At 42.4% G+C, this 21,712-nt stretch overlaps 1 protein-coding gene across 7 annotated transcripts in view; it reads right to left on the bottom strand.

Annotated features, from left to right (window-relative positions):
- Positions 1 to 655: 655 nt before the first annotated feature.
- TAF1 (TATA-box binding protein associated factor 1) overlaps positions 656 to 21,712 on the bottom strand; it is a 29,309-nt gene continuing 8,252 nt past the window's right edge. For 5 of the 7 annotated variants that reach the window (XM_053955610.1, XM_053955612.1, XM_053955614.1 and 2 more), the window contains 29 exons: positions 21,531 to 21,638; positions 20,647 to 20,820; positions 20,399 to 20,572; positions 20,211 to 20,315; positions 18,954 to 19,154; positions 17,934 to 18,075; positions 17,405 to 17,535; positions 16,780 to 16,860; positions 16,230 to 16,379; positions 15,972 to 16,091; positions 15,634 to 15,809; positions 14,707 to 14,942; positions 13,234 to 13,441; positions 12,817 to 12,982; positions 12,456 to 12,667; positions 12,100 to 12,208; positions 11,807 to 11,905; positions 11,054 to 11,231; positions 9,712 to 9,779; positions 9,178 to 9,300; positions 8,733 to 8,825; positions 8,572 to 8,656; positions 8,015 to 8,082; positions 7,820 to 7,936; positions 4,977 to 5,102; positions 3,539 to 3,637; positions 3,183 to 3,333; positions 2,264 to 2,441; positions 656 to 1,258 (listed from right to left, as the gene is read on the bottom strand). In XM_053955610.1, coding sequence (XP_053811585.1) covers positions 1,042 to 1,258; positions 2,264 to 2,441; positions 3,183 to 3,333; positions 3,539 to 3,637; positions 4,977 to 5,102; positions 7,820 to 7,936; positions 8,015 to 8,082; positions 8,572 to 8,656; positions 8,733 to 8,825; positions 9,178 to 9,300; positions 9,712 to 9,779; positions 11,054 to 11,231; positions 11,807 to 11,905; positions 12,100 to 12,208; positions 12,456 to 12,667; positions 12,817 to 12,982; positions 13,234 to 13,441; positions 14,707 to 14,942; positions 15,634 to 15,809; positions 15,972 to 16,091; positions 16,230 to 16,379; positions 16,780 to 16,860; positions 17,405 to 17,535; positions 17,934 to 18,075; positions 18,954 to 19,154; positions 20,211 to 20,315; positions 20,399 to 20,572; positions 20,647 to 20,820; positions 21,531 to 21,638 — 4,095 coding nt within the window. In that variant the 3' untranslated portion in view covers positions 656 to 1,041. The remainder of the gene's footprint in view (positions 1,259 to 2,263; positions 2,442 to 3,182; positions 3,334 to 3,538; positions 3,638 to 4,976; positions 5,103 to 7,819; positions 7,937 to 8,014; positions 8,083 to 8,571; positions 8,657 to 8,732; positions 8,826 to 9,177; positions 9,301 to 9,711; positions 9,780 to 11,053; positions 11,232 to 11,806; positions 11,906 to 12,099; positions 12,209 to 12,455; positions 12,668 to 12,816; positions 12,983 to 13,233; positions 13,442 to 14,706; positions 14,943 to 15,633; positions 15,810 to 15,971; positions 16,092 to 16,229; positions 16,380 to 16,779; positions 16,861 to 17,404; positions 17,536 to 17,933; positions 18,076 to 18,953; positions 19,155 to 20,210; positions 20,316 to 20,398; positions 20,573 to 20,646; positions 20,821 to 21,530; positions 21,639 to 21,712) is intronic. The other 2 variants (XM_053955611.1, XM_053955613.1) reach the window with 1 other exon arrangement.

Here is a 21,712-nt window from a genome sequence, read left to right as displayed (position 1 = left end):
GCGGGAGTGCGCATGCGCCGCCGCCTCCCGGTACTCCCGCACGTGGCTCCGCGGAAGCGGCGCTGGCCGGGACGGCGGCGCTCGGAGAGCGGCACGGCGGGGCTCAAACAGCGGCACGGCGGGGCTCACTGAGGCATCGCATCTCAGCCGCCGGAGCGCCACAGCTCACAGGGACAGCGGCGCTCGGAGAGCGGCACGGCGGGGCTCAAACAGCGGCACGGCGGAGCTCACTGGGGCATCGCATCTCAGCCGCCGGAGCGCCACAGCTCACAGGGACGGCAGAGCTCAATAACCGGGACACCGGAGCTCACCGTGTACCCGCACAGAGAAACAGCGGCAAAGGCGTCTGTATCCCCATTCCTGCTGTATTTCCATGAGCTCCGTCAGCCACACACCAGGACTCCACACGGATCCCCGGGGCACTGAAAATTAGCAGTCTCCGGTGAACCGTGAGCCTTCCTAAAGGTTCAAAATTACCAAAAGTCTGGTTTCTGGAACTTATTGCAACTTACAAAAAAAGTAGGGCAGCTGTTTCTGAAGTGTTGGTAGGAGTTAGGCAGTTGCCAAAACCACTCAGGGGTCAGACATCAGACACTGTATTTGTGGTCCCAGAGAAAAAGCTCCACTTTATGAAATGAAAATTGCCTCACAACCGTTCATCAACAGCAAGTATTTCATTCTGAGCAAGCATTTTTTTCCTGACGGACATGCAGGCACCCAACAGGCCAGTATTTCTGAGGAATTACTTTACATCTATAAAGACTGAAGAACAAACCATACAAATCTGCATCTGGATTCTGGAACCAGTACAGGCTACAACAAGCCAAGGCTTCAGCAGGACACGCTTGTCTAACGCTTATTCTTCTTTGTTTACTCATTCATAGAACATGTTTTATAATCAATTAAAATGTTATATCTAAAAATAAAAAATAGATCTTGTTAACACAGCCCACACTACACTGCTCCTTACACCAAACTGGGGCAAGAGAAATTGAGGAGCCAAGAGGGGCCCAGGATGACCATCATCTCAGGGCAGGGACTTCATTCATCTGAGTCCAGGTCGCTGTCTCCTGCGATGGAGTGAAAGTCCTCGCTGTCCTCCTCATCCTCAGACAGATGGACCTGACTTAACACACTTGGCCCAGACCGCTGCTGCTCTTCCTCTTCCTCCTCTTCTGAGATCTCATAGCCTCCAATGCTGCTGAAACTCGTGTCTCTTGTGTTGGACTTTGGGTCTGGTTCTTCGTAGCTGCCATAACTAGAAGAAAGAAGATCATTTCAAATGAGTTGCTGATACCAGCAATTCTGTATTTAACCGCTCTAAGAGTTGGCTTGAAGTCCTGTGAACACTAGGGAACCACTGCATTTCAACAGCTTTTTGAAACAGAAACTAAAGGCAAAACAGTTCTCCAATGAAACAATTCCAGTATCTTCACTCCACTCTGATACACTCCAGGCAGGAAAAACTGATTGCTCCAACAGCTTCTGTCACCTTCCCTGCAGACAGAAAAGGCAGGAATGTTTTCGGCCCATTCTCACCTTCTCAAGTACTTCCTGCTCACTCTTGTCAAGATCCTGGGCTGGAATGACCATTGCCTGCCAGCCCAGCTACCTATTGGCTCTGATGCCTGTGATTTATTAGGCAAGTATCAATAATGGCACTAAGGAACTGAATTCCACAAGTTAGAAGAAGAACAGAGAATCAAATACTAATACTCTACAGAATGCCCAGAGAAGGCAGAGTAGGTTCTCTTGAATGCAAAAAAATAAAGCTGATATTGTTGTTCTTTTAATTTTCTAATAATTGAACACCTTCCAAAATACAGAAGATGCATATTCCTATACTTCTGGACTTCAACTAAGCAGTTGAATTTCAAGTCAGGACATACTTGTTCTTAGAGGGGGGAAAAAAAGTTAATCTGCTAAATCACTTTTTAACTTCAAAGGCATCTTGTAGTTCGATATAGCTTGTAAAAACCTTTATTTGTCCTGCCATCAAAAAACACTACATATGTGCAAGAAATCATCTAACTTAAAAGAAAAAAAAATTGGTGGTTTTTTTTCTAATTTAACTGATATTTTTGTTAGTGAAAATCTAACAGCAACCCCAAATTTCTGTCAGTGAGACTAAATGGTTTTTATGGTTGCAACAGTAAGAATAGTCACAAGGTAACTTTAAGAGAAATATGAGACATTCTTCAGGTTTTTATGATGAACACTTCAAAAATCTTTAAGAGAAGGGATTTTAACCAGCTCTAATTACCTGATATTGCTGTCCTCCATAACATGAGATGTCTCCCCACCATCTCCTTCATAGGACATCATGCTTTCCTCATTGTCCATGCCCATCCGTGTGTTCTCTTGAAGAACATGAGGTTGTTTGGGTCTCACTGCATTGGGCTCCACATCTGAGTCACTGCCACTCTCACTCAGCTGGATAGCTGTGTAGTGAACCAAAGTTTGGTCACGAACTGCCAGGTTTGTTCTGTCACTTACATACCCAGTGTCTGTGTTTAAAGGCTGCAGCATTGACTGTAAGGAATGTTGACAAAGTTGTGTCTCCACAAGGCAGCAGAAAAGGTATCTGGGAGGCAACACCACCTACTGAGTGCCCAATTCTGATGTTATTCCAAAGCAATCTCATTACCACCGTTACTCGAAAAGGCCTTATGTCTTGTCTACTCTGGAAAATTCCCCTTTCTTCCCTCCTAATAATTTTCAGAAGTCATTGCTAAATACCACTATATGCTTTTCTGCATAAGTTTGTATTAAAACATAGAAACAATCTGAATAACCTCTGTACACCTCATCCTGTTTGTGATAACATTGCTTTTTGTGATTAATATTTTACATTTAACATTGATAACCCTATTTCATATCAAAATAAATGTACTTTTACTAGACTACCCATTCCTGGCTCTGCATACCAAATCATACTCTCAGTGTTTTCAGAACCATTTGCAGTTTCACTTTATGAAATACAATCAACAAGATCTTGTTTTAGCTCTGCTTTCATGTGTGTCTGTACTTACAGCATTCCCATTCCACTTTTGTTTTCAATCCCAATTGTGTTCACCCAGTTTCCTCATCTCGCCCCTTTGGTCTCTGCTCTCTAGTGCATGTTTTTGTGATGGAAGCATGAGATCAGCCAGGTTAATGAACAATCAGAAAAGGACACTTACACGAGAAAGGATTATCTCCCTCTTCATCACTCCCATCATCATCATCCTCTCCATCAGACATAAGCAAGTCTTCATAGAGGACACTGGCCTGGGGCTGCTGGGCTGATCCTTCTTCTTCATCAGCAAGGTCACCATCTGCATCTTCAACTTCCTGGGTCACACAAACAGGGATGATGAAGATCCAGCAGCATGCTACCATTTCTACCATAGGTTTGCCCACTCTGAAGCATTCTCTCATTTCACAGGGCTAACTGCTCCAAACTGCATTTCAGAGCCTGCCTCAGGGCAGCAGGCACAACAGACAGCCCTGCAACCAGCACGTGCACTGTGGCTGGGATTCCTGTAAATATACTCACTGGGGCTGGAGTCTTGGGCTTGCCATCATCATCCTCATCAAATCCTTCAATATCCACGTCAGAGTCTTCCTCACCCAGCCTGCCTCGCCCCTGGCGCATCTGGATGGGAACACAAACAGCAGTGACACTCAGGAGGGCATCACCCAGAACATCACCCAGAACAGCAGTGGCACTGAGGAAGGATCTACTGGACATCACCCAGGGGGTGTGAGGGACACCTGGGCCACAGCAGTGGGTGTGGCAGTACAGGAAGGGAAAGACAGAAAGGAAAATAGCCGTGCATCACTCGCAGAGCAAGGATCCTTTTTCTCTTTATTGCAAGATCAGAGAGCACAGTCTCCACACACTTCTACCTGATGTGCTCATCCTTGAATTGGGAATCTCCAGCCTTACAGACCAGAGTTCCTTCTTCAACTAGTTATTTCTGGAAAATAGCACTAGGTTGTAAAAAAGTGCTTATTTTCATTATATATTTTAAAAGCATACAGCACTTCCCTCAAATCTTTTCCTGTCCTTCCCTTCCTGCTCTTCCCACAGTCCCCAAGAGTCCAAGATAAAGACAGCATGCAGATTCTGTCCCAAAGACTATAAATTTCTACAGGAAGCTTGAAGACTTCCAAATCTAGAAGGCATTCACAAAGCTACAGATGGCTACAATGCTACACAGAACTATTCATAACCAATCTCTGCTTGCCTGCATTGTTCAGAGTAGCTCTCACCAGTCTTTCTGGCATCACCTTCAGTCTTATGGCTCCTCACTTTCTTCATCCTCCTAGCAATTTACTTTCATGGTCCTATTACTGCATATCCTTCTGCTATTCTCTCTCCTTCAACATTTTTTTGGGTTTTTTTGTTTAATACAGAATAAAGACTAAGGAAAAATATTCGTGGTTACTGTAACAAGTTCATTTCTAATTATTTAATCCCTTTAACCTGTCTGCTTTTTTTTTCCAACTATGAGGTATCTACAGTGGCAACCACCTGTTCCAAGCTCCTAATTGTCACTGGATGCAACCATAATAATCTAGTTATGATCTTGTGAATCTGTAGAATATCCTTCACCATTTCCCTATTCAGAATTAACAAGGGATTGTATATTAACCCTCTGTAGCATGAGTCACCAGGTTTCTACTTCCAGAAGTAGTGAAGCAAATAAATACCTGGCCTTAGGCAGATTCTTTTGCAGCTTTTGATTCTCTATTCTTTGTTTTGCAGTGTCTCAATTCCCAGTGCTCTTTAATTTTTTTTTTTATTTTTTTACTTTTGCCTCAGAGCAGACAAAATGAAGACAATATCATAACTTTTTGGAAGAGATTCCCTTCTCTGCTTGGAAAACCTGATCTTTGTCACCTGTTTCCTACAAAGTCATTGCCTCCTTTTAGTAATTTGCTCATACAAGACAACTCCCCAACCAGATGAGAAAATGGAGGATTCTGACCTGAGTTCCTTGCTTCCCTGTGGTAGTGATGGGAGTGTCCATAGCAGACAAATTGCTTTCATCTTGATAGAATGAAGCACCATGGGACACACTGAGGGAAGTGCTGGTATCATACAAATCTGGTGGCTAAAGTACAGGTGGAAACAGGAGACAGAACATTCTCAGGCACTGAACTGAGACTGGAACAGTATCTTGAGAGGCAAGACTGGGATTTCAGGACTAAATGCATCTTTTTGGCACAGTGTTCATATTATTATACACTGTTTAGTCAAAATGAGCTAATTATTCTTAAAGAACAAATGGGGCAAATGCAATGGCTCAAAACATCAGCTTTGAAGTTTGCCAAATAGCAGATTTTAAAATAGAAGTCAGTATTTCTCTACAGTGCTACTCTACAACGGCCAAAATCCCAAATGGGCTCCAAAAGGATTCAATAAATGTACAGAGAATAGACCTCTCTGCAGCTCACAAATACAATGGTCCAGGTCCAACACAACTTTAAGGTGCCTGAACAACCAATTCCCAGAAGCAGAGAGGGTTTGCTGAAAAAATGATCACTGCATGTTTGCATCCACCTACTTCTGTTCCCTGCCAGAGACAAGAGACTCGATTACATCAACCTTTGGTCTGACTCAGCATGGCCCTTTTCATTTACTTCCTTATAATGGGAACAGTGTTGCAGCCCCAAATGCTCCAGTGAGAACTGGGAAAAGTCTAGCACATATGAAACAGCAAAGCTTCAGCTTCCAATCAATCCTACCTAAACCACTGTCTCAACCCCTAGAGATGACACAAGCAACAAAAAGGGGATTTAGATAAAGTGTTCCAAAAGCTAACTTGCAGTTTGCATGCAGATTGATCTCTGAAGAGTTAAGAGGAACTACATATTAGGATTTTAATAAAGTTCCCTTACAATAGTTCATAGATGATGGTAATAGATCATGACAATACTGAAAGTCTGAAGAACAATAGAAATAATTCTTAAAGTAGGCAAAACAGTCCTCCTAAGAATTTAAACAGACATGTAAAGCACAGACAGCTCTCAACTTTATTTGCTTTTTATATCCTGGAGGCCAACCTCTGAAGACCCACATGGGGAGATAAATGCTGGCTGTCACAACTGCATTTAAAAAAGGGAACTAAAGCCAAGCAATCTCCACCAGGCCTGCCATCTGTGGCAAGTTTGGGAGCGTGGGAAGTGGGACTGTGCCTCCAGCCAAGAAGCAGAGGGAAAGGGTGGCCTTCAGGTGACAAGTTCAATGGAGAAGCTCAGAGAGCTCTTTCCTCTTACCAAGGACAGTTCCCTGCCCAGGCCTCCTTTCCTCTCTTCTGATCACCAGCCTGGAATAAAATCAGACCACATAACCTTGCCCTTGGGAAGGAAACCATCAGATGGGAGAATGGCATTTTTGTCCCTCACTCTCTTATGCATTGGGATCACCACTGATGCCATTTAATTCTTGAAATATGTCAACAGTTTCAATAACTCATCTCCAAATACTTTCTTACAGGCCAATAGTTCCTACTGGCAGAAAGGTCTTTTTCCAAGATACACAGCTCTAGCATTCCCAGCCAGTTGAATGTGATGAGCATTTCTAGCAAACACTTTCTACCTTCCTAAAATGCTACATTTTGGGTATTTTTTGGGAAGAGATGGATGGGAGGGTGTTAAATATTGCCCCAAACCCACCTGTGTCCTGCTATCCTGGCTCAGCCATACAGTCTTCTTGCCTAAACAATTTTTAAACTCGTTTTTATCTTAAAAATAATCTTTATAAGATCTTAAATTGTTCCTGAACTTCAAGCCCTTCTTTTCTGCTCTGACTTTGCTAAAATTAAATACAACTTTCCAGACGTAATTACATCAGACTTGCACACAACCGAAAAATTATTGGTCTACAACTGCATGAACAACTGCAAAGAAAGCTTTTTTTTGTCTTCCTATACCACAACATTTGCATTTTATCATTCAATTATCAACACAGAGATCTTTCCCAAGGCCTATGAACTTTTTCAAATAAACAAAAGGCACACCTCAGACACTAGGATGACATCTCCTGCTTTCCTAGGCAAATTCCAAAGATAATTTTAGTTTTCATAAATTAACTTGTCATTCCTGGTGAAAGTTTTTAACTGATGTTTTTAAAAACAACCAAACAACCCAAAATAAGAAGAATTATTTTTTTAAAAGTCTAAGTAGCTTACAAATCTTTGCCAAACTGTAAACTTTGAAAAGAAGCCCAGCATGAACTTGCTCTGTAACGCATAGAAAATACCTGACACACGCAGTTGTCTGCTATAAAATAATGATAAAGGTTAAAAAATGTTATTTTCCACTAGAACTGGAACAAAGAGATGTAAAGAATCCCAGCAATGAGGTTACAGTCGGACTTCGCTGATCTTATTAGGGAGTTCCTTTACCCACAGCAATGAGCCTTTCCAACAATACCACTACCAAACAGCTCCCTGGATTCCTCTGAGCACTACATCCATGTTTTGTCCTCGTGTTCTCCTTACCTGTCCACTGCTTGACTTCTGAGGGTTCCTAAATGTGACACTTCCAACCAACACTCAGCTGTACCTGACTGTACACAGCTCATCTGTGGATCAGTGTTACAACCTGCTTGGGAAATCTCTGTCTTAGGTATCTCACTCTCTGAAGCATCAGAACTGCTTCTTATATTTATTCTTAAAAAGCAAGTGTTAGCACACCATCCAACAACTTACTCTACCAAAAGACCAACTGCAGACAGATGGAGAACATAAAACAAAGAGGAAAATCGGGATCAAACGCTCAGGAGATTGAAACTAAAAGAAAGTGAAAGCCTTGCTTGGTCACTTGCCTGTGGAGTGTAGGGACCAGGGGTCATAGGGTCAAGACTTTCCAGATCTGCCTCCTCCAGTGCTGCTTCTTTAGCAGTAGAGATGTCTCTCTCGAGTTGAGTCAGATGCTCGTCATACTAAGAACAAAAAAGCTTGCTAAGGTTGCAGAACAGAAAATTCAAACTGTAAATACTCCACTGAAGTTGTCCACATACCTCAGCTAAAGTCTGGTAACAGATGTTTACAATCTCCTGGGCTGTTTTTGTGTACTGGCTGTCTGACCCTGTAGTAAGAAACAAATCTCTTTATACATTCTGATGTTTTTTCAATTCCAGCTGCCCAGACAACAAGACAGGTTTTGCTCACACAGGACCCTAAATCCCAACTCCTGATGTAAGGAGGAACACGAAGCAGAGCTCACATTCAGCTAAAATAGCACAACCAGTTTGTTCCAGTATTGCAAGTGTGATTTAGGACACAGGAAGGTTGTACTTTGTCTCAAGGAAACTCCCAGAAACAAATCATTGGAGCAGAGACATGTACTGAGCAAGCAGAACATCCTCCCCAAAGGAGGATTCTGCACCAGATGGTAATAAAGCTTCATATGACAGTGAAAACAGCACTGTTAAAGCATCTCTTTCCTCAGGAAAGGAAAACAATCATCAGGTTTATGAATCACAGCCTCAGGCTTCAACACACTTTGGCAGAACAGGTGCCCAGATGAATTAACTGAAGTACAAAAGGCAGCTGCAGCCTCATTTCCAACACCTACCATTGTACTTAATGCTGTTGGCAAGGATGAGGTTAACATCATCCAGGAAAGTCTCCCTGTTCTGGTATTTGTGTTTGGAGATATTCTGGAAGAGAATTGTCACACAGTAAGTGATCAAGTCCAAACACCCCTCGAGAGACTGCTCAGTTCAAGGTACACACCTTGCGGATGGTCTCCAGATCCATTGGATTAGCAATCACCTTGTAATAATCAGGAACAAACTTTTTGTTAACTGGATGGTGAAACGGCCAAGACTGAAAAATAAAAAAGAAAACAGACAGGTTTAGAAAGCTCCCGTGCAAGAATTTCTACAGTTTGAGCTACAAATGTCAGAAAATAAGTCTGCAGAACTGATTAACACTCCAAATGTATTTAAGGTATTTATAACAAGACCTCTTGAATCCAATCATTTAGGTTCAGGAGGGACACAGAGAAAAGAGCTACCAGCTGGATTTTTAACTAGGCCTGTTGATATCTGTTCAACAGTAGGAACATATAATACAAATGAATAATTTTACAGAAGACTTTTCTATTTAATAGCCCTGTTTTCTCCACAACAAGATCAGCACATTTTGCACATCACACACCATCACTCCAGATACGTACATCTGGAACTGCCATCATCTTCTGAGTCACAATGTTATCCAAAATGAAGGAAAAGGCCACTTGATCATCATCATCCAGGAGAGGATTAATTGCTTTTTCTAATCGAGCCAGTTTATCTTCCTTCTGCAAAAGAAGTAGAGAAAATCAGTGGCTGACTATAAACTAATAACGAACTATCAAGACACTCTGTCCCAGAGAGACTCCCATGCACCTTTTTATGAAAACACTTGTAACTAATGGGGGGTAACAGTCAAGATATAAGCCTATAGATAAGATAAAGTAACTAGAATAAGAAACACACATCTGTGGTTTTTTTTTTTTTTTTTTTTTCCCAGAAAGGCTCCCATGGGAGCTGTTCAAAATGGTAAAAGTTCAAATATCTTCTGGGGTAGGAGGAAGAACTCCCTTAATTTTCTACTGAGCTCCCTAAACTCCTGTGTTTTGCCTATGCACATCCTCTATTCTCAAAGTCTTCAACCACCCCTGATCATCCCTCCCCCTCCATTCTGACCACAACACATCCACAGAACTTGCCTCTTTTAGCTTTTCATCACACAGATCGAGCATGGACTGGGATATCTGTGTCAGTGAGTGCTTTGGCCCTGCAAACACACACAGCAAGTGCAGCTTGATTAAAAAGGGCCTATGTCACAATATGATTTATCATTGATAATATTTCCAGCACAGTTAGGAGTATATACTCAACTATATTCTCAATACACACAGTTATTCAAGTTCAGCATGTATTTTTTACGAGAAAAAGTTATTTGTACTAAATAATATTTTGGGCATACATTCTGGTGAAGTTTGGAAACCCTTTAGAAAGCAGCTGTGCCAGCTGAGACTGGCCTCCAGGCCCTCCACCTTTGTCAAATATTCACAGTATAAATCATGAAATTTCTGTTTCCTTCACTAAGTCCAGTCAGTGAAACAGAACTGCTAAGGAAGGCAAGATGGACATTTAAGGAATATTCAAAAACTCACAGCTCTAAATAATGTCATGATTCCTCAGACATAGAAACAAGCATTTGCAACAGGACTATGAAAAAATTGATCTTATTTATTAGGATAAATCAGGGATTTAACTGTCAAAATAATAAAGGAAGCAGCAAAGACACAAACCCAGTGCTGTCAGTGTCACCCTCAATGCTGCACAGCCTAGACAGACTCAGTGCAGCTGGGAGGTTTTCCTCTCAAATTAGTATTTTGGACAAAGACCTTTCTATCAGCAGTCAGAATAAAGCTGACCACCAATGAATCAGCACTTTTCCCCAGCAGATACATGCTCTACCACAGAATCTATGCTTTTATTTTAAACCAGCTTTCTTTCATTTTTTTTTAAAGTAGTTTCCTGACCTTCCCAAATGGGGAAAACGTTTATTGCGACTAAGAATCAAAATATGCAAAATCATGACAGCAAACTCTACTCAAAGCTGCATGCTCCAAGGCACTGGCTTCAATGGGTATGAATTATTCCTAACTGCATTGAAAGATTCATTCAATAAAGCATAATAACACAATCTACTGAAAACAGTATTTTACTTAGCTATGAAGGAGGTAGACAGGACTTGAAACATGCAGAAGCCTTCAGTCATTGAGTCACCCCAAGACACAGACCCATAACTGAACTTCCATTACCACGTCACAGTCATCATTTAGTTGTTGCTACATGCTGGAATTCACTTCTTTCTTATTTATTAATTACTTCATTAACATGAATATAATCTTTCAGGTATATCTGGAAAAATACATGTTCACTATTGCCATCTGGAAGCGAATTTGTTCTACTTTTGTGTTGCTTTTGTTGGCTCTAAAAGTTGCTCAGCTCATCCATGCACTGTGTATTAGCAGGCACAGGATTTCCCTGTGCTCTTACCGTTGTATGTGGCACTGTTCTTCACAATGAGCTCCAGGTGTTCCCTGAACTCCTCCCGGGATGGGTACTGCCTCTTCCGGACGTTTTCACGCAGGGTCTGTAAATCCATGGGCCGGGTAATGATCTTATAATAATCTTTGACAACTTTGGGATTTACAGGCGTGTGAAAGGGGTATGTCTGAGGAGGAAAAGTAACAAATGGTTATTAGCACAGTACTAGCACAGCTAATCTCAGTTTAACCTCCACAGTTAAACAGGCACTAATGTATAAAACCTTTACACAAACAGTTCCTTAACTGCACCAGGGAAAACAGAATAAGCTCAACCCCATGATGGCAAACACTTTCTTCCACACAATATTCTCTAGTATCATTCTAAGAAGGAAAATCTCACAGAGAATTCTAAGATGGTATTTTCGATTGCAGCACAAAAGTCAAGAAACTGAACTTTAAAATTCTCATTTCAACTCAAATCTGCCATTTAATCTTTTGATTTTGCAAGTTTCTGGCAAAATCTGGTCAGAAAAGAGTGAAGGACAGATCTTCTCCAGTGCCACACATATAAAAGCATTACACACTGCTACATTTCATTCATCTTGTGCTGGTTTTGTTGGAAAAAAAAAATTTAAAATCACATATGAGCTTTGAACATGTATCCATACAAAACTAGCCACATTCTGGTGTCTACAACACATACCCTACTTCAACCGTATTTCTTGAGATGTAGGATTTGGGTATCATAGCTTAAACTTACATTGGGAAGATCCCTGATGTCATTGATGATGCCCTCCAAGATGGATGAGAGCGTCACCATGGGATCTGTTCTCCGCCGGTGGATGGATTTATGGGGACGCTGAAAAAATGAGAGACAGAGAAATGAAGGCAGTTCCAAGATGCAAAACATTTACTCACAGAAATCCTAGACAATTTAGCTTATTAATTTTCTGGGCAGTCATGAGGAGGTTGCACAGGAGCAGTTAAGGGCTTGGCCAGTTGGTACAAACAGAAGTGGAGGTGCTGCAATCGGCTCAGTAACACTTCACTCACATTGAGATAATCACAGTGCACCGTTGTCCCTACACGACGCTTCTTCTTGGGAGGAAGCTGCTGCTTAGGAAACTTCAGGACCAGGGATTTCCTGCGAACCTCATCAGCACTAGACACAAACAAAAGAGCACAATACTTCCTCCAGCCCTCAGGTGAATCAAGACCATTTGTCCCCCAGTACTGGCTTTGGTTCCATCTGCCGTAATACCAAATGCTCAACTGAAATACTGCATTAACCGTTTATATAAAGCCCTGTCACTTTATTCCTGTGACTACTACACACATCAGTATTCTGCATTAAGCTCTACACTGTTTATTCTTATGATCCCCACCAGTACCTCTGCTTTTTCCCTTACCTCTCAATCAGTTGTTTACCCAGGACAATTTTTGTTCCTTCAACTTTGATGAGTTCTTCGTTGTCATTGTGAATGACTGTTTTTTCCAGCTCTTCCTCCTGCTCCTCTGTCATTGCAACAGGATTAGAAGGTGGGGCATTTGTTTGATAGTAAAGAGGGCAGAACTTATTAGTCCTCATGTGCCCGATTGCACCACATGCTCCACATTTTAACTGCAAAAATAGAAGGTGATGGATCAGAATTCAAATATGGGCTCCTAGTTTTGAGGTAAAGCATCATTAAAATCCACCAGGAAGATCTTTAGTACATCACTAGAACAGAAAATTTCTCCAGTAGCCCAAACCCGTATGGATATCCTTACTTTCAAGTCTGGACGCTCTTTCATTTTCTTGGGCTTCTTTTCTGGAGGGCCCTTGAGTTTCTCTTTCTCTTGGTTCCGCTTTAGCCGCCGTAATTGCTCCTGGATCCTGCGCCGCTCCTTCCGCATCTCCTCACGGTGCTGCTCATCAAACAGAGCAAACTTCCGTCTGCGTGGGAGAAAAGAAATACAGACATTTACCAGCCTAGCTCGTGATTTGCCAGGTACTCTTCTGACAGCTCAACCACTGCTTGAAGTTTGTGACACCCTCCAAATGGACAGCCATTAAATCTCTCTCTCTCCACAATTACTGTGCTGGGCTTCTACACTCAATTCTACATTCCTTCATGCTGTCAGTGGAATGAAATAGGCCTGTAGGCAAAGTCAAGAGGCAGAAGAAGGAGACCACGAAGGCCTTACATGAACTCCTCATCCTTGGTGGTCCGTATGCGGCAGTAGGCGTCGATGACAGCGGCTTTCCGCACCGTCTCACACCTCACGTACTCCTTCCCGTCCTCGTCCCTGAACGTGCGGTAGATCTTCAGGCGCCGGCCCGTGGCAGAGGAATTCAGGCTAGTCACAGAGGCAGTGTCATCATCCTTGTGAGAGTTTGCTGAGGCTGCTGAAGCTGTTGTCACAAGAAAATGCTTTATTTGCCTCTAGTTTTTTTCCACACTGTAGAAATACCACTGTTTAAATACAGCAGATAATTTTGGCTTAAAAGCTTCCAAGACACACATGCAGGAAAACCTAACAGAAGTCTTCCCCTTGCTTGTTCCTGCTCTCTTATCATGACACGAAATCCAGCTGAAACAGTTACCTAATTACCCATGTGGATTATAATGCCAGAAGGAACAGCTACAGTCAACAAGGACCCACACGTGCAACCTGCAATGCAATTGCATCTGGCCCTGCAGATGGATTAGTTACAGTGCTTTTCATCATAGGTATGGTTATCTGGCAGAAACTGAGGGTCAAGAATTATCCAGTTTTCCAAGGAGTGCTCCAAACAGTGTGCCAAGTGAGCACAGAATCTTTCCAGCACCATTCATAATTCAGGCTGAGAGGTTTTGTACAAAGTAACACTGGATATCTTTTCATGAGGTAATAATCATCAAAAATCTTCCACATTTGCCTTCTAAATTATTCCAGTAACTATTTATTAGTTACTGGAATTATATTTATTCCCAATTTGAGAATAGATGGCAACAATAACATTGACTCGGATGCAGAGCTCAGCTTTGCTCACACACATTCAACAACAGTGGTCATGAAGTTCATTCACAGGCCAAATGTTTTACCAGCCAGTCAGGGACATGTCAAGTTCTCTGCTGGAACGCACTTAAAACAAGCACATCTCCAAGAGATCCAAATCTGGCAGCTGCCCAATTTACCTCCAGACCCGCTGCCACAGCACACAGTGTAACAGACACTGCTATCAGCCTGCAGACTGTGCCTGCTCCACACAGAGCTCTGTGTACACACAAGATCCAACTACACAACCGTAAGATGGCTGCGGGAACTATGTGTGAACACATCTTGAGAAGAATACTGAAAAAACAGCTCCCCACTCAAAATAAAAATGAAAAAAAAAAAAAAAGAAACTTCAGTAGGAAGCAGCAGTGACTATCTAAAGAAATACCAGAGTAAGTTTATAGTTCAAAATAAACAAAAGATATGAGCCAAAGAATACACTTCACATGCACTTTCAGCCACTAAGTGCTCAAGAGAAGGAAGAACCCCCAGAGAGGGAAAAGGCCCAGACAAGCATGTTTATACATGTTCCCTGTAAGGAACCTGCACTCTTGAGAGGCCACATCAGCACACTTTGCAGCCTGACATAAAGTCCTGCATCCCTTCCCAGGCATAATTCTGGTAGTTGTAGTTACTTACAGAGCCCCTTTTTGTCTCTCCTGTCCTTTTTGCCCCTGTCTTTGTCATTGTCTTCTCCCAGGAGCATCCTTTGCAATTCCTTCCGTTCCTGCTCTTCTCTTTCCCGAGAGAGCTGAGAACTAGTTTTCTTGTTCTGTAACATATTCTCAATATTCTTTCCCATCTCTTCAAAGTCACTGTCTTCAGCTGAACTGCTATCTGTGTCTGTTGACAGGATCTCAGTGGATTCCAAAACTCTGAAATAGGAGGCATCCTGAAGTCAGTGAATGTTGCCCTCCCAAATTAAAAGAAAAAAAATCAGTCTGTTACCTTCCCAGAAATACAAAGGTAAAATGATGCAAAGATTGGAGAATTAATTATACAAATCACTACTACAACAGGCATAATATATTCCCTTCTCAACCCTCCTTCTAACCCCTACTAAAAGGTAACTGCTTCAAGACAATCTTCTAAATAGCTGATCTCTTCTTCCCTAACAATACCTTATTCCCTCACCACTCTCAAGTCTCAGGCCAGAACAAGGAATAATGCATAAGTTCTTCTGGCAGTTCTAAGACCAGGACATAGGATTGCTACCTGCTACCCAAGAGAGAGATGGCAAATTGCTCATAACAAAACAGAACAATCTTCTAAATGAAAGGAAAAAAGGTGGTGAACTCCTGATGTGTGGAACTGCAGAACATCTCATGTTGTGACTCTGCAACACATTCTACCTTTCCAAAAGGTCTGTGACAGCAAGACACTAAACCTGAGGACTTCTATTAACAGCCAAAGGCCTCTTTCTTAGTGCTGTATTTCACAAGCCCAACAAGTTGAATGAACACCTACACCACCACATATCAGTGAGCCCCAGGCATGCACAGAGCTGGACTTTTGAGGTGGGGACAGGGTGGGGTCCAAGGCTGTGAACATCAGATAAGAACGCACTTATTTTGTAAGTCGAAGATGCGCTGACACTCTTCTTTGTATCTCTCCTGATGTTCTGCCACAGAGAACCGAGAGCCACGGGCAAATTTGCTCATAGGCCCTTCCCCTGAGCGTGCCTGCTCTGTGGACATCGTGCGGACCACATCAATCACCTCCCACCGGGACAGCTTCTTTATCTGCAAAGAGGAAGAAGAGGAGCGGTTTTAGAGACACATAGCTGAGGTACCTGGCTGTGGATCTCAGTTCCTCTCCACATGAAGTCAAAGTAGAAATGTGTAAGTCCATCAGCTGCTAAAGCCACTAGTGAAGCGTGCAGCCCGCCCTGGGCTCACACTCACCTCCTCCTCAGGCACTCCAAATTTCCGCAGAAGCTGTTTGGCATTTTTGAGGGAAAGTCGGCGCAGATCCGCATCTGTGCCAGTCACTGTCTTCTTCACTGGCTGAGGCTCTTTATCGTCCTGTTCAGAGGAAGATTCAGCCTATTAATGTCAAAGCAGTCTCTCCTAGGCTCATCTGATATTTCCTCTTCCTAAGGTCCCTTGTTTAGTCCACTTCTCCCACATGACTTCCCAGCTATTGCTCCTTGGGAGCTATACCTTCTGCTGAGTTGGTTTGTTTGGAATCTTGACATAAGAAAATCCCTCCCCACAACCAGTGGGATCTGCGACACCGGTCACTTCTAGGAGGCACTTGCCCTTCATAGCAGCAATGAAGGCTCGTGTGGTGTTCCAGGGAGCCGTGCGCACCTGCCAGCGAGAAAATAAACAATCATAACCCCCTTACATCCAAGCTTTTATTCTGCAGTTCTTCCAGTCATACTGAGAACTTTTCAACTGACACAATGAGGGTGAATTCCTTTTCTTGATCCTTCAGCTGCCCTGATAACACTTCAATTAATAACTGAAGTGCTAAGGATCTCACAAAAAGGCATTTAAGGTAAAAAAAGCTTAGCCCTGAAAGGACCTGCAAGAATAATCACCAAAGACAGGTATGAGCTGCCAGCAGAAGTTCCCAGGAAAGTTGTGTGAACACTGGAAACATTGAATTGGACTTTAAATATGTCCTTTAAATATAAGGACCTCATTTTTCTCCTGCCATTCAAATTTATATACTGGTGTACACACTCATGCATCACTCTGATGATACCTCATCATCAATCTTCATTTGGAAATCTTCTTCATTTTCCTCTTCTGGAGCAAAGAAGGATTTCTCCCCGTAACCTGCATCCTGCAGAAAAATGTTAGGGTAAAAATGAGAAGCTGAAGTCTTAAAAAGGTTACTGGAGACAGAACTACAAGTGTCTCTGTGGAGACTTGCCATGCTGAATGAGCAAACTTCCACAGAGAGCTGTCTGCAAGATTCACAGTGACCAACAGTAGCAGATGTCAAACTGCCCAGTATTTTGACAAACTCCATACCTAACAGTGCACTCAACTTAAAAAAAAAAAAAAAATCTCTGTCTCTTACAGCCACCTGCTGGTTACTTTCTGCTGTAGAGCTCCAGGTATAAATATAAGCCCTTTCTTGTACTTTCCCTTTGGTGCTTTTGAGCACAGTTAATTCAATTTTCAGATAATAGAAGGGAAGAATACAGTGTTTCTTCCTTTAAAACTTAACTCCCTTTTATGCAGCAGCAAACTTAGCAGGTGACACAACAGTTAGGGACCTAACTTGCCTACTTTATAGCAGAATTAGCTTCAGGCAGAAGGTGTTCCCTAGGCTCACCCCTCATAGGATGTCAGTAATTTGCCTTGGATTTAGCAGGATTTACCTTGAGCCGTTGCTCTGCTGCAATCATGCTGTAATAGGCACAGCACTGCTCTGGGGACACCATGGCCCTGATCTCCTCCTCTGTTGGCAACCTGAAATCCGGCTTTAAAACCCACCAGTTGGAGTCCATCCCTGAAAAATGCACAGGTCAAACACTCAGTAGTTTCCCGCACGTGCTGGATGCCATCACAGTCCCAGCTTTCATGTGCATGTATTTGCTTGCTAAACACAACATAGCTACACACAGAGGGAAGGCAATGTGTTTGTGTTGAGCCTTTAATGAGTAAATCACTGCCCAAAGGGTTATTAAAAATGTCTAAACTGCAGTCACTTCTCACCATCAAGCACAATTGTGCCAAAGGAAAGTGCACATTCTTAAAAATTGGAACAAACAGAACCCCTGCCAGATGACATTTCAGTTCTACAAGCTTCCAGGAATGGTTTATCAGGAGACGTTCCCTTCTTCTGCTGTGCTTGGAGCTCCAAGAGCAGCAAAGGATGGCTGACCACCAAACAAACGCCGTGGGTACCTGTGCGTTTGAAATCAGCACAGAGCTTCAGCCGCTTGCGGATGCTGCTCTCGGAGTGCGAGGGAAAAGCCTTCTTGATGTCCTCCATGCGGATCCTCCGCGGACGGTCCCTGCTCTTCCAGAAGAGGCGATAGATAAAAACCTACAAAACAAGACCCGTTTGTCCAAAGAAACAGTGAACCAACTTGCACAGACACTACAGCCAGCGTTTCTGGTGACTGCTTCAGACTTACTACGTAAAAAACATTGTTTCTCATAAATTTACTCAGTAGATTTTTCCAAGCCATGTGTCTGCTTCAGGTTCACCTGTTTTTGAGAATGAGATGTGGAAGATTTGTCTTGAAAGTTTGTTTTAGCACATTAGAAATGTTCGAGCTTTGTCACAGAAATTCTGTGAACAGCATGTTTTCTTCTGCTCTGCAAATACCTCTGGAGTTATAATTTTGAGTTAAACTGACAGTAAATTACTATAAATTTTCTCCAAAATATGAACTTGAGGATAATTACTGAATGCTCATGGACTGTCCCAAAGCTTAACCACCACAAGATCTAGAGAATTAAGAAATACCTATGAGGCAACTCTAATTCTGTGCTGTTTGATAGCACAGTGATAAGTTTCCTTAACTGACTCTTAGTAGAACCCATCTAAGTGACATTTTACACAGCACAACCACTTCAAAACTCTAACTTCTTCAGTTTTGCACATCTATATATAATCTCCTAACCTTTTATTCTGGTAATAAAAAGCCTTTATCATTTACTCATCAGATAGGTTGCCATTAAAACAGAAGAGAGATTTTATAAGTCTTTGGTTAAATGAAAACCAAAATGGTCTGTCTGGTTAACATCCAACCTTTGCAGTGCTCTCACCTCACAAGAAAACAAACAAATGAAGAAAGGGAGTCACAGCAGGACCATGAGATTCACAAATCAAGACTATCCACCTGAGGCCCAAGCCTATGCCATGGGCTTGCTCCGAAGACCCCCCCCCAGATCCCCAAAAAACCTCTTATCACATACCTGCAGGAAGTCTCTGATATGTGTGTTAGCTCGCTTAGAGTTGGGACCAGGTACTTCATAGAGTGGGCACTCCTGCCCGACTACAAAAATATCCACCAATTCTCGAATGTAGTAACCTTGTCTTGTCCGGATGATCAGGAAATCTGTTTCAGGCATCTTATGTAAATAGATGGGGGCCCGGAAAAGATTGTTTTCAAATGCCTGTTAAGAGAAACAAATTGAAGTTCAAAAGTCAAGTTTTGATCAAATCTTCTGTGATACAATCTACGAAAAAAGATCTTAAAAAACCCCAGTACCCCAAGGTTGATTGCAATGGTACACCATCATTTATATCACAACATACTTAGATGTGCAGGGAGCAGTCAAGGATGAAGAACAAAAGCTTAAGGAACACTAGAACAAATGCAGAGATTGAAGGGCTCTTTGGACATTTGGAAGTACTTCAGGACCTTTAAGGAGGTACTTTCAAAAAAAAAAAAAAAAAAAAAGACAGAAAGAACACATCTGCAAAAGAACACAATAACCACAGAAACCAGCCCAACACACAATTAGCACTGTAAGTTCTGTGATACATCTCTAATATGAACCTTCACCGTACCTTTTTCCTGTGGTACAGAATGGAAGAATTATTGCTGCAACACAAGCAGCAAGCATTAACTGAAATCCATTTATATTTACATTTATGGATTATTAGCCAGGTGGTCCTTCTAACATTCTTAATTCCTCTCTCCATCTCAAATGTATGTATTTTAACAACACAGAGAGGCTCATAAAAGCAGAAGTCTGTACACCTAACTAGTAAATGGCATCCTAGAAGTGCAATTCTCAGAAGGTACATATAAAATCCTGGACTGTGAGAAATCCATGCTTTCTATCCCCTCCAACACTTATTTATTGAGTTCCCCAGCATTCAAGTAGCTTTGGTTTTCCCCTCAGTCCTCTAACACTATTTCTAATACTAAGCAAAACAGCAAAGATTCACTTCCTGCAACTCTTGTAACTCCTACAACAACTTTAAAAAGCATACAGCATAGATTAAAAAAAAAAAAGAAAAGAAAGCTAGGGACTGAATTACTAATAGCAATTACTATTACTAGTAAGCAAAGAGACATAAAGTGGAACTGAAAAGGAAGCTGGTTTTTTTTTGGAAGCTGAGCATTATTTATGATTGAATAAATAGGGCTTGGAAAAGGTACTCTGCCTATTACGCCACATCCAACTTATAGGTCTTTTAAATGTTAAAACCTCATTTCTCACCTGCAGTAACTGGCCTGGATGCAGAGAACCCAGGAAGGGAGAAGTGTGACAATAAACAGTCTCTCCATATTTACAGTCTGGAGCTCCTGGATCTTTGCCAGGTTTCTGGAAGGTGCAACGGAGGTGCTGTTAGCTCTCAGTGAGAGGCAAGAGAAATCACTAGCCAACAGCAGAACCTGCATACTCACCCTCTTGTAGTAATTTTTAATCTTTGTTGCCATGCCAACCTGCATCATCAGAGGGGCGCTCTCCTCGCTGTACTCAGCAAGGATGAGATCCCCATCCTTGCCAGTGAGGTCCTGCGGTGTGCGCATGAAGAACATCTCCCCCCCGCCAGAGGCCTGGCGCTCCTGCTCCCTCATCTGCGCCAGGGACAGGGACAGCGTCAGGAGAACAGCTCACCAAGCAGCCCACAGGCAGACAGGAACAACTCTACCTTGGCTTTCTTCTTGATGTGCTTCAGCAGAGGCTGCACAGCGTGGGGCCCGGGCTGGGACAAGGCACCAAAGGAATATTTCTTCAGGGGAGGCCGATGGAATTGTCGGAGCTTCATGGGACCCATGTGGGTGGGAAAAAACGGCTGGCGGAGCTCCACTGCTGGGATGGAGTGCTGGTACAGAACACAAGCTGTGTTAAGAGGGACATGCACCACCTCAAAAGTCAGACCATCCTCCTATCCACTAAACCTTAAGTAAGAGAGCCCAGGGATACTTTTAGGTCTCCTAGTAGAAACGCAAGTGCATTGAAATACACTTGTCATCATAAATGTTGCCTTTTGACAGAAAAGTGCTTACTTCCATATGAAGAGCTCTCCTTTGCGTACAGAGATGACTCCAACTTTACTATTTCAAATGGTACCCAATGATGGGATCTTTTTACTAACTAGGAATTACATGTAAAGCCATCATCTCCTCACCTAGGGCTAGTGAGCAGTAATTCGTATTCATCAGTAATTAAATTAACTTTATAATATTCAGACTAAGACACACAGGAGCAGCAGAAGTACAAACTGCACCTCCTTCTCCCCTCCCACTACTGGTTTACAAAGAATACTACATAATAAGACACCAAACAAAAGCATGGCAAGTAGCACACAGGAAGATCAAGCAACTAAACCTCAGTTTGATGGGGCAATCAATAAAAATTAGTTCAAACTCCTAATTTTAATTGAACATTAAAAATATCTCTCATGAACACTCAACTGACCTGCTGTAATCTAAATTCTGTTTTTCTAAAAATCTTCAGTCCTATCCTCACAGCTAGAAATCTCCTACCAAGACACTCAAGCTCTCTCACTCACATTAAGACTATTGTGACTACCTGGATGATGTTGCCTCCAAAGGTTCCTCGAAGTCCCTGCTGTTTGGGGTAGTAAAACTCATCATTGGAGAGGTTCCAGGGATCCTTCACCTCTGGCTGAGACATGTTCTATTTCAATTTTAAACACAGAGAGAGAGGTGCTGTCAAAAAAAACCCAACAAACCTCACTCCTTCCTCACCAC

This window comes from Vidua chalybeata, chromosome 14, assembly GCF_026979565.1.
Source record: "Vidua chalybeata isolate OUT-0048 chromosome 14, bVidCha1 merged haplotype, whole genome shotgun sequence".
In the NCBI taxonomy this organism is placed as follows: Eukaryota; Metazoa; Chordata; class Aves; order Passeriformes; family Viduidae; genus Vidua; species Vidua chalybeata.
This window is presented reverse-complemented; position numbering and strand designations above follow the sequence as displayed.